This window comes from Carya illinoinensis, chromosome 13, assembly GCF_018687715.1.
Source record: "Carya illinoinensis cultivar Pawnee chromosome 13, C.illinoinensisPawnee_v1, whole genome shotgun sequence".
In the NCBI taxonomy this organism is placed as follows: Eukaryota; Viridiplantae; Streptophyta; class Magnoliopsida; order Fagales; family Juglandaceae; genus Carya; species Carya illinoinensis.
Window position 1 is genome coordinate 842,689 of NC_056764.1, and position 12,471 is coordinate 855,159.

At 35.2% G+C, this 12,471-nt stretch overlaps 2 protein-coding genes and 1 long non-coding RNA gene across 4 annotated transcripts; 1 reads left to right on the forward strand and 2 right to left on the reverse strand.

Annotated features, from left to right (window-relative positions):
• Nucleotides 1–11: 11 nt before the first annotated feature.
• On the forward strand, nt 12–1,276 carry LOC122292877. Its single transcript, XR_006237053.1, has 2 exons — nt 12–395; nt 473–1,276. It is a non-coding gene; the product is annotated as an uncharacterized LOC122292877 (long non-coding RNA).
• LOC122292876 (phenylacetaldehyde reductase-like) lies at nt 706–5,032 on the reverse strand. Of its 2 annotated transcripts, none has more exons than XM_043101420.1 (6): nt 4,872–5,032; nt 4,145–4,314; nt 3,189–3,380; nt 2,229–2,391; nt 1,321–1,507; nt 706–1,023 (listed from the first exon to the last, which is right to left on the reverse strand). In XM_043101420.1, exons 1-6 carry the CDS (start codon nt 4,990–4,992, stop codon nt 879–881), a joined length of 978 nt encoding a protein of 325 aa, XP_042957354.1. In that variant the 5' UTR covers nt 4,993–5,032; the 3' UTR covers nt 706–878. The 2 variants fall into 2 exon arrangements, with proteins under 2 accessions (XP_042957354.1, XP_042957355.1); XM_043101421.1 differs by having other exon boundaries at nt 787–1,023; nt 1,300–1,507.
• A 1,369-nt stretch (nt 5,033–6,401) lies between these two features.
• On the reverse strand, nt 6,402–10,930 carry LOC122292759. Its single transcript, XM_043101248.1, has 5 exons — nt 10,567–10,930; nt 9,275–9,352; nt 7,953–8,052; nt 7,319–7,461; nt 6,402–6,731 (listed from the first exon to the last, which is right to left on the reverse strand). The coding sequence occupies exons 1-5, from the start codon at nt 10,870–10,872 to the stop codon at nt 6,522–6,524; spliced, it is 837 nt and encodes a 278-aa protein (XP_042957182.1). The 5' UTR covers nt 10,873–10,930; the 3' UTR covers nt 6,402–6,521.
• Nucleotides 10,931–12,471: the final 1,541 nt, after the last annotated feature.

A 12,471-nucleotide genomic window follows, 5' to 3' on the forward strand; every position in this document is an offset into this window, starting at 1 on the left:
ATTTCATTTTGTAAAATGATAACAATATTATTTACTTATGAACTATGGTAGAAATTAAAATGAAGATTTTTTATGCAAATTTCAGTATGCTTGCGGTGTGTATCCTAACAACATGTTATCAGAAAGGAAAGATTCAAAAAATTCAACGAAAATACCTCAGATGTTTAAGTTAGTGACGAATTATGCTCTTGTTGTAACTAATAAATCTATGAATTAATGGTACTAATAGGCTACTTATAAAGATTGAAGTGACTCAATATGGCAAGACCTCTCTATAGGTACAATTCTCGGTGCCCAATTTGGTATATTGCATTGTCTAGCACAATTTGACCGTGCAAATATCCCACTTTAGCACTTGAGCTTCCCTTCATAGATTCGTATCACGTTGAAATGCGGTTAGTTAACTTTCCATATTAGTTATGTTCTTCTAGAGTTTATCTTATGGACTGATCCCGATACTGGAGGAATACAGGTCGTTGTCTTTATTCCTAAGGGCAAGCACTACAGAAAAAGTGTGAAGGTCACCCCTTGGGGGAAAAAAATACGCTCGAGGCCAGCATAAGCGTTGGCACCCAAAGCAAACAAAGAGAGCTCGCACCGAGCAAGCAACAACAACTCGCATCGGACAAGCAATGAGTGCTGGCATACAGGCTAGAACAATCAATGCTCTATTTACACTACGGTGGGAGATTCATAAAAGAAATGTTTGAAACGCAAAAGCGCGGAAGTCCCTCGTGCTTACCATCATTACGCAACGCTTACAGCCAAATATTACAACGCAAGTCCTCAAGAATACTAGCCCTCCAGAATAATAGAATTGGGGGGCAGGAAAAGCTTATTCTCAACTGTTTTCCAGAGTTGCCAAATAATACAATGAATCAGACACTCAAGAAGTTCTTCTCCTTCAAGCTCTCAACAGTATCCTTCAAACTCACCTCCACAGAAGTGAAGCTAAGGCCTAAACTTTGTGCTCTCTCCTTAGACACTTTGTAGGTTGTTGGAAAAGGCTTGTCATCTGCACATCTGCAATGTACAAAACGCAAATCAATTGTCGCAACTGGTAGCTGAGGTGAGTTATAACACAGACTATCCAATTAACAAGTCACAGATTCAAACTAGAATTTTGGTGCTTGAGATATAAACACAAAAATCGTTTGTAACAGACCAAGGAAATCAAGCCATGCAGAAAATTATAACCTACCTGTTTGTTGTATGAACATATACAGTGAATCTTCAATGGCTACACCAGTGTGAATGGAAAATTGACTTTTGTGTGTGTTTGTGTGTGCGTATGTGCACCTGTGTCTGTGTGCCGCTTACTTTTCAGGAAGCTTCAGATCAGGAAAGAGCTTGTGCAAAAGCTTCAAAACTTCAGAACAATGAACAACTTCTGCAACTAAACAATATCTCCCACTAGCTGATGGGTTTTCAAAGGCTAGTATATGTGCATTAGCAACATCTCTAACATCAACCCATCTGTATATTGCATTTGGAAATGTTTCAGCGCCTGCATAAGGGAAACATTCAACTGTTTGCATCACCAAAGACTGTCTTGTTCAGAAGAGGGAATTATTAGCAGCATCAATTTCTGGCAGAAGTTAAGACATTTAAAAAATTGTGGTGGATGTAACTCGTGACAGATTGAAGCTGAATCTAAAAGTTGGAGTGACTGGAGAGAGAACTATGAATGAATTGATACTTCTAATGCAGGCAAATCTTTGGCACATAATATTGCTGGTAATCCTCCTATTAGCAGGTTACTTAAACTGCTGCCACTTAATTTGCCTGGGATTTTTGTCAGATACTATATACTTTACATAAGAATAAAGTTAGCTGAAGCAAATATAATATGGGTTTGATCATTTTTCATTTAGGGAGTTGTTCCGAGAATCGAGTGCTATTATTCAATGAGTGATGAGAAGGAAAGATAGAGCACAAAAAACAATTAAATTACCCTCACTACTTCTCAGAATAATTGCATACCACTCAAAACTGGTCATCTATATAGTTATTTTAATATGTAAATATAACTCACATTTTGAACCTGCAATCATGCCCTCTTATTTACATGAGGAGGATATGTATTTTGGTCCAAAGTCTATTACCTGATTCTTCAATAGCACTTTTTATTTACACTACAAGTTCTTAAATAGCATTTATTTCCTTATAAATATAAGTATATTCGCATAGCAAGGTGAAAAAAAATCATCTGACAAGCTGAACAGTACCATTTACAAGCTTCGCAACTGGCTCCACACTTGTATTAAGACTCGGCTGTAATAGAGGACCAAGCACCAACCCTGGATTTACAGCTACAATATCAATTCCATTTTCTTTTCCAAATTTCCAAGCAGCCTCCTCTGCTAAGGTCTTTGAAAGCATATACCAAAGCTGGAAAAAAAAAATAGTTTGAAAGACATAACGAAAGAAGTTTCCAGCTGCAGTAACCTAAGTTAAACCTGATTGAATATTGCTGTAGGTAGAATATGTGTCATGCAAATAAACCAAATACAGAACAGTGAGCACCATATATACTACTACAGAAACGAAGAATATTGTTGATTACATCTTTCCATTCACACCTTTCCATATTTTCTGCTTACATACATCAATCATGGTGCTGATTAAATCTTTCTAATAAACCCAACACTCCTCCCAAGAGAAACAAAAAGTTCCATAGTCAGTGATATGATATGTCAACCTGGTCTATATACCAGTGCTTTACTTTTATCTTTTTCCCTCAACCATCTGGTCAAAAGACAAATTAAAAAACAATAGAATGAAGATCCTGACCTAGCCAACACTTACATTCTGAACAAAGGGTAACCTAATACTCGATTTAAACATTCACTAACAATTAAACGCATCATATAACAGCTGTGATGTATTTATTTTATATGCTTTAAATAGAAATGAAATAAGAAGGTGAAACATGAATAAGCTCCCCAAAAATTCTAAGTGTAAGATGGGAGATAAATCGTGAAGGGGAAAAATAAAGAAGAAGAAAAGCACATATAACATATTGTTTGAGCACGACAAAACTGGCCCCAGGCATACCTCTCATATAAGCACAGTTAAAAGTGTGAGTGATAATCCAATCAAAACTAGTTAATCTTTATATGTAGAATATTCCATAAAGGACTTGAAACAGAGATAGTATGCAATAATAAATTTGCACATATATGTACCTTTGACCTCTCACATAAAGCAGGATCTGAAAACCAAGCCTCATCAACTGTAACATCAGGAGCAAGAGGTTTCCCATTGTATGCAACCGCTGCCATTGAGGACGTTATAACCACTCTCTTAACAGATAAAACTTTAGCACAAGATCTGAGAACGTTAAGTGTTCCTTTCAATGCTGGGTCAACTAACTGTGCCTGAAAAGAATTATAAACAAAGTTGAGATGAATTGAAAGGTTAACGTTGCAGTATCTAGAAAGGATTACGTTTCTTCATTTTTAAATTTGAATTAGTTCAAAGATCTACAATCAAATACTTTGATGCATACAATAAAGCAAATCTATAGGTAGTATCAAGGAGATAAAAGAAGCATCAAAGCAACATTATTAAGCAATTTAAAAGATTTGAAATTCAATGAGGACTTTGTCATTTGAGTAAACACATGAAAGGAAGAACCTTAGAAAAGAATTTGGTATATATATGAGTACTGTTAGGCTTCGTTTGGAACATGGACTTATCTCAACTCATCTAAGTTGAGTTTAAATTTAAGTCTAGCTCAACATCCAAATATACAACTCCCAAATTACTAAACATCACTCAACTTAAGACTTCTTTAAACGTAAGACCCATAACTTTTTACAACTCAACATTTCTTACATGCAGAACCTACAACATTTTTCAACTGTCCATAAAAATATCTAAAGTCATCTTAACATCTAAAGATATATAAACTTATCTTAGGTATAGCCTACAAAACTCACTTCACCATCTCAACTCACCACTATTTATAAAAAATTCAACTTATCTCAATTCAGCTTAGCATCCAAATGTAGCCTTAGAGGACATGAAAATTTGGTTATCACCAAGCATGGTACAAAAATAGGTCGTTCTTTGAAACAAACAAAAAATGCTACACTAGATTACGGTCGCACCGATTCCATTTAAGCGAAACAGAATGTACCTGTGGATCGGTGACACTGAAATAAAAGGGTGATGCTGTATGAAAAACTCCTTCACATCCATCAACCACAGAATCAAAAGATCCTTCTTCCAGTAAGTCTGCTTTGAACAAATGAAGTCTTTCCTTAGCTCCATCTAGCCCAAGTAAGTGTTCTGTCTTATTTGGATCATCTGCGGCACACATTTAAAGTAGAACCCATAAATTAATTATACCGTATCTTCTCAAAATTATACTTTTCTATCCGTACTAACATCACAAAACGGCATACTAGACCAGCATTCAAGTAATCCATCTCGAAATGAAAAGTTTGGCTTCCTCAAGTGATTCCAAGAAAGTCACCAGTGAAATAAAGTGAACTGTGTCTCTGATAATTAAATTCATTCAATCAGCCGTTATATTTGCCACGCATGTCTTCAAATTTTACGTTTTGGAAAAATTCAACCACAGTTTTCTCCTTAATATATATTTCAATTATGATTACCACATCCCACCACGAAGAGAGAGAAACATAAAGACCCCCCCCCCCCCCCCCCCCCCCCCCCAAACAACACACAAAAACCCACTAAAGAAAAATGCCAAAAAAATCAATTAGTGAAGAAAACCAAACTGGGTAGTCTGGGTTCACGATGAATTAAAGAGAAACTTCGCTTATAAATGAAACCCAGGTGTGATTTGCATAGAAATTCCTGGAGTTATGAAATGAGAGCGCAGAGAGTTGAGTACGGACTTGGGTCACGAACTGAGGCTTTGACAGTGTAGCCGCGTTGAAGCAAGAGCTTCACCAGCCATGACGCTATATATCCGGACGCTCCCGTTACACATACCACCTTCCCTGTCCCACTACTCATTCTCCTTCTCTCTGAAAATTTTCCTTCTCCCTATATTGTTTGAAAGCATTATATGCATGCTTTACTTTGACTGTAAGAAGTCCAAGTTTGACGCTTTGACGGTTAGCCGGTTAGGTCCTAGGAAGTTAGGTGCTGGAATTTATCGATTTTATTTATTTTTTAATAAAAATATACTTCATTCATCCTTAAAAAAAGTTAGAGTTTGGGTGAAAAAGTGTCGAGGTATGTTGTAAATAGTAATAAAAAAATAAATAAAAAGTAATAATAAAATATTAAATAGTAATAAAAAGTAATAAATATTAATAAAAATTTGATAAAAAATAATAATAAAGTAATAAATAATAGTGAAGTATGTTGAAAGGTGTTGGCTCAACACCCAAACATACCAGGTTAAAAATATCCAAATCACAACACTTTTGAGCTCCAACAAATTATTATATTTTAGGATAAAAATATTGAAATTAGTTATCGTTGAGTGTCTCATCTTCTTTTTAAGTCGGAAAGAAATTTGGACTCTATAATGAAATACATGTCTTTACCTTATACAAAGAAGTCTTTCAAGTTTGATGGTTAGATCCTTAGCTGAGTGGAATTTATGTCTTTTATCAGCAGTCCCTCCTAGTGTGATACACATACAAGAATATCACTATTTTACAAAAATACCATAATTTAAAATATACCATTTTAATTATAAAAAATCAATATTTAATTTTTTAAATTAAGATTGTCAAGTGACATATTTTCTTTGGTAAATATTTATAACTAACTCATGGCACATTGTTATATCACCAAATTTACCTTTTTATGGCTATATATCTTTGGTAAATATGGTAAATAATACCAAATTTACCTTTAAAGGGTTAACTATAGGCAAAAACAAATTTTCGAATTGTTTTTAAAATTTTAAAAAAAATATAAAATATAGAAGTTATTGGTTAATCAGAAAATTTGTATTATGATTTTTTTGTCTGGCTCGGTGAAATGTAAAAGAGAAGAAATGCCCACTTTTGTTGGTTCTCATCTCAAGCGCACAAATTTTACTGTTTCAAGTACATTTTTAAGTACTAAAGAACACATCCAATGCCTTCAGCTCAACCAAGAATCCCACATCAAAGCGTTACCAGTAACAGTCTGTCAGGCCTTGTTTCAATATCGAAGAAGGCAAGGTATGGTGATGCTTTTAAAGCTGAAAATGGAATTGAGCTCAAAAGTTGGTTGTTGCTGATTGCTGACGGGTGAAGGCCAATGAAGAAAAGAGGGCAATAACCAGATTAATTACACTTGATTAAGATTAAGTTATGAAGGCTTTTACAGAGCCATTCACAGAGTGATGGTACTTCCAAGTGTTGTATAAAACACAAACTTTGTTGATTCATAGTTATCATGAAGATGTTTCCAAACACTGCCTATTTCCAAACACTGCCCCATAGGCAATCTTTTGAAACATGGATATTCACTTTTCTACGTGCCAATGAATATTACATTGTTTGATATTCATTCCATTGGTAGCTATAGTACATCAGACATCCCTAGTCTGATTTGTGCAGATTATTAAGGATGTACAAAGAAGCAGATGATAGGAAGATACATACAGAATAACTTAACAAATCCACTCCAGTGATAATTTTTACCATCTTGCTCCTCTCAAACATCTTAACTAAAAGAATCATAACGATCACGTGCCCCACTTTTGTCTTCAATTCATCAAGTGAGCAAATTTTCATCCATTTAGGCCTCTCCTGCAGACCAATAAGAATCAATTAGGTATATTGGTGAACTCAAATATGAAGAAGATAAAAATGATACAAATGGGAGGAGGAGCCAGAAAGCCATCTAACTGAAGGCATACAAGCAGTTCGTTTGCAGATTTGGGGTAAATAGGAGAAAAAAAACTGCCAATAAGTTTATTAACACAAGCTCATCATTCTACATAAATTATGTAGAATCTTATTCAGTAATGAGAACTTAGTCTATTGTCCTTAATAAGTTATACTCATTCTGTATTGTCCATTTGACGTCCTCCACATCATGAGGCGCAACACATCTGAGTCTAGTCAGATTTGATATGCAAGGAAATTTACTGGAAGGAGAGAGCAACTGTACATCACATGGTTATCATTTCCATTCAGTCTAATATGCCATTTTAAAGGTTTCAGGGTACCAAATTGAAAGGAGCAAACAGCCAAAGGAATGGATTATTTAGACATTGAGTCAAGAAAACAGATAAAATGTTTGAAGGAACTTTTTGGGATGCAGGCAGATGCTGAAAAGCTTTTAGCAGAGTATTTCAAAGGGAGTAGTTTTGTTTGAAGGAAATTATTATCACCTTGAGAGAAAACATTCCAAACAAAGAAGAGCCCTCGAGGGCAAGATCAGCACTGGGAGGAGCATCTGGAGACACGTTGCTGATAAATAACCCATGTAAACCCATACCGAATATTAACATGACCGTCCCAGCAAGATAAACATCTGCAGCAGATAGATTTTCCCATATAACATTTGTCACCAACAGAAGGTTTCAATTTTAAGAACAGAAGAGCTAGCATGTATTTGCAAAATGTAAGGATGCATGGAAAAGAGTTTTCCATTAAAAGAGAGAACATGATTTCCCAATTTTGAAGCTCTAAAAGTTTATCTAGGCAAATTGTGGGATTCTGAATGATAGCATGTTATCAAAATGAAAGAAAAATTCTGATGAAGTAAATTCACGAGAGTCTAACCAATAGCTTCAACTAGTCGTAGGACCATCTGTCCTGAGTCAATTTTAAGAACAGAAGAGCTAGCATGTATTTGCAAAATGTAAGGATGCATGGAAAAGAGTTTTCCATTAAAAGAGAGAACATGATTTCCCAATTTTGAAGCTCTAAAAGTTTATCTAGGCAAATTGTGGGATTCTGAATGATAGCATGTTATCAAAATGAAAGAAAAATTCTGATGAAGTAAATTCACGAGAGTCTAACCAATAGCTTCAACTAGTCGTAGGACCATCTGTCCTGAGTGAATCCCTTTGACACAGCACATCCAGTAAATTTTATATGCATCTATAATATAAACACAACCCTACAAAAACTGCATAATTAAAGCCAAGTAAAATGATATGGTATAATAGCATCATATCATGCAGCATTTATGCAGTTAGTCTCAAAATTCTCATATGCTAGAATTTGAACACTGAATCAGTTATTGCAAGAGTTCTCGGGAAGCTATAAAGAATGAACCTGAACAACTTCAATGGTATACACTAGATTAAAGTAAATGCAATTCCGAGACAGATTTATATTGTTTTGGTTGATTTAAGAGAGAAGTTAAAAACTCAAGGCCAGATTGGAATAGGCATTCCAAATTCAGTATGTGATGGTCTTATGGTGGCAGTAATGAGAATACCAGCAATTGTGTTTTGCTTTGCAGTTCTGCACAGGTTTTGCCATTTTGGGAACTCATTTGGAGAGGTGTGGCTGAAGGGGGAAAAAAAATATTGGCTGTTAGATCAGCAATTGCTTATGCTACCACATTTTATCCTCATTGGAAAGAAAGGAAACACGTGGTGTTTTGTAACATTTGCTGCATAAAAGCAATAACGAGGAAAATAATTGAACTGTTCATTTGAGATTTGCAAGGATGATTGAAGTGAAATAAGACAGAACACATGATGGCCCAGATTATTAACAAAGGAAAGAAACTCTGTGGATGGTGATCAACCCCAGGGAATGTGACTCTTATACACTGCTTAGTTCCTTGATAATAACAGAGGATTTACTGGAGGTTTAAGGGACCAATATGGTAAAGTCTTTGCTGCTGACCTGCTGCTACTACACCTACCAGTGAGTTGTATCATGATAATTGAGGCGATGAAAGAGGAAATGATCTTGTCTAATGGAAGTGAGGTTACTCACATGTTCAAACTATGGCAGTGCGAGTCATGTACATAAGAAAAATCATTAGTTGCTTATTGTCCTACCAGGATACTTTCCTCGGTCCCGTTGGGGAAAACTTGTTTGGTCAGGGAAGGGAATCAATCTTTAGTCCTCAAGAACTTCAGAGTTAGAGCATGAGGCTCATTTAAAGAGATGCACACGGTATAGAATCTACAGGAATATTTTGAGTTGAGTTTGATTCATTTGCAATAATCAAAGTAAAAAATCCAAACCTCTACCATCATCATCATCGTCATCATAGACAAGAAGCCCAACAGAAAATCAATTAACACAAATAGCTGTTAAGACAAAAAATCTAATGCTTGTCTTGTAACAATTTGAAATAAATAGGGAATAAGGTGAAGTACATTGAGAAAGCACAACACAGAACCAGCCAATGAGCCTCCAACAGCCAGAAGTGCCAAGAAGCGGAAGTCAAAAATTGCCTGCTCAGTGACGGACAAGTAAGAAATGCTTTCAAAAGCCTAGAATATCCATAAAAAAACCTGGAAAGATATAGATGAAATCCACAACTGATTTGATATGGACACTCTATAAAAACAGGACATAAGCAAAAAAAGAAGAAAAAAGATTGTGAATATTGTGCAGTTTTGCCTATTGCATATGTAAGGAGCAAATTGCTAACAGACCTCTGTGGTTTATAAGCAAGAATGGAGACATAACAACTATTTTAATACTCCCTCCATTTTTTTGGGTAAGTTTACTCCCTCCTCCATTCTAGAATATGTAAAGGCTTTACCTTTTCACTTGTCCGTAATATATTAGATTTTTCAAAAATGAAAGTATTTGTTCTCTTAACTCCCCATGTTACTCATAAATTTGAACCTGAATTTCACAGCCAACTTAAGGACGTTCAAGAAAGATTATTATTTTTATTTGTTTTGTTAAAACGGGAATCATTTGCAAAAATGAAAGTATTTTTTCATTTTTTTATTTTTAATATGTAACAATGCCGTTTTGTTTTTGAAGACTTAATATTAGTGTTTCGGCTTATGGATAACAAAAGCTGAAGCCATTTATGAAATTTATACATTTAAACCTCAATCTTCAGTATAGTAGTTCTTTTTTTCTTTCGCTGAATTTTCAGTATGGTAATTCTAATATTCTTCTTACTTTTCTCAAAAAAAAAAGTATGGTAATTCTAATATTCGGTCACCTGACTTATCAGAGGCAATCTGTCAGACATCATAGCTTTAAACCCAAATTTATAAACATCCCCTTTTGACACATTTCATACAAAATAGTTACTTCCCATCATCTATAAAATAGCTTTCTATAACTTTATACAGGCTTTATGGCTTTTAAGTCGCAAATTTGAAGACAACACTTTTTTTTCCCCTTTCTTTTATGTAGTGACTAAAATTTTTAAAGCATCATAATGCACACACTATTTATTTCATCCAATTTCCCTAAAATTATAATGTATGACTCACTGAAAGGATTATCCAGATAATCAAAGTACCAACAAAGGATCAGCTTTCCTTTATCTTGTTCTCTAAAATGACTAACAGTTTAGCTGAAACTTTTTTTTTTTTTTTTAATTCAAGGTCAATTTAATTTCAACCCAAATGGACAAATATATATATATATATATATAGATATATTTATAGAGTGAGGCAGCTGTAGTGAATCTACTTACCCTCTCAATGGTAGACTCGGTGGACGTAGCGAAACGGGCAACCGGGTTTCCATTCGGGTTCGCTAGCGCATGGTTCATCCCCGATTCATGCGGTCCAGAGGGCTCAACAACTAAGGGATTTGATGAAGAAGTAGCAGATGGAAGCCTGGGTTCTCTTGGCAGTGAGGATTTTGACTCAGAAGATGATGAGGAGGAGCTTAAAGAAGCATAAGTACGCGAATCGTGTGGCCGATTGTATAAAGGCCGGCTGATGGGGACGGAGATGGAGAGTGGCATCATGGTGGAGATGGCAGCCATGAGAACCATTGCAGAGAAAATAAAGATTTTTGAGAGGGTATATGCAACCGACCTATGCGTCTTTTCTCTGGTGGCTAATAACGGTAATTTGGCAATAGAAGCGGTAGGTTCACGCACGGTGTGAGGCGCGTGGGGTTGGACTAAAAGCACGGGAGACGAAATGATCCACACATAGTGAATATCCCGTTGACAGCCGTTCGATCAAATTGACAATATTCGATACATGGTCTGGCCTGAAATAATCTTGATCCTAGGCTTCTTCATAATGGGCCGAATTTCAGCCCATTTTCTCCTCAGAAATAAACCTATCGGAAAAACCCTCGAGTTGATGCAGAAAGCAAAAGATTTCAAAGGTCAATGGAACAAGAAATGATTCCCTCACAACTGCCCCGGCAAACTTGGGCTAAGATAGGACAGTGATTATTCTGCATATGAGTTTTAATAGATAATTCACATAAAAGAATACAAGAGAACCATCTAAAAATATAGAAAAACATATCTGTTGTTCAATTCAAAATTATCAAATCTAAAAAATATAAAAAATTAACCCACAAACCAGATTGTATAATTGAAAATCATACTTATCAGAATTTTATTAAAAATAGAAAATTTTCAATAATCATGCTAAAATTAAATACTTAATAAAAGAAGTAATATGTTAAAAATTATGCCCTAAATCTGATTCAGAACCACGTTCTAAATAATAAATGAAATATTATCATAAAAGGAAAAAAAAAAAAAAACTAAAACTGGAGATTCAAAACGGAAAATAGTGAATTTTAACCTTGAAAAAGATGCGCACCGAGAAAAGTATGATGACCACGATGTGCGTGTCAAAAAGAGCTTTCTGAATTGGGGTCATATGTGTGATTCTGATACCTGTAATCAAAGTTATGGTCAAAATACCGAAATGCATCCAAAACTGTCTCAATTAAGAAAATATCACAATTACCTGTTATTTTTGTGTTGATCTGCTAACTCAAGGTATTTCAACATGATCAATGTGTCATCTGACAACTCAGGATCATCTTACTCGAATCTTTCTGAATCAAAACTTTCTTTTAAGTTCACAATAGTACCCATCTCTCTCTCTCTGTGATGGTATGTTTTGTCCACTGTAAATTTTTATGATTGACAAGTTAGATATTTTTTTGGTGGCAGGGAAAGATACGTCAAGCTTTCCAAAATTATCAAGAAGATGGATGTTGATCTCACATGTCCCATTTCACTTCTTTGCTTCTTTAGCATTTTTTATTTTCTTGAAGTGGCTGGAGTGGCAACCATGCTGTTACTGTCTCATTATCATCTTATAGACTAATCTGCTTATTTATCTCTTGACCGGACCACCTTGTTGTTTTTATCTTGTAGAAAGTTAGAGCCATCCATCATTTGAACCATGTTTAGTGGTTTACTGATTAGTAGTTATCAGTAAAAACGTTGTCCATTCAAATGTCTTTATCCTTCATCTCAAGCATTCAGTTGTGATAATTCACATTCAATGGTAATCTGAGATCGAATTGGGTAATCATTCAACTTTCAAAAACCCAACCGGATCAGGAGGAAAACGAATGGTTGCAAAAGGAAAGCCAAAGATGTCCACATCTCCAG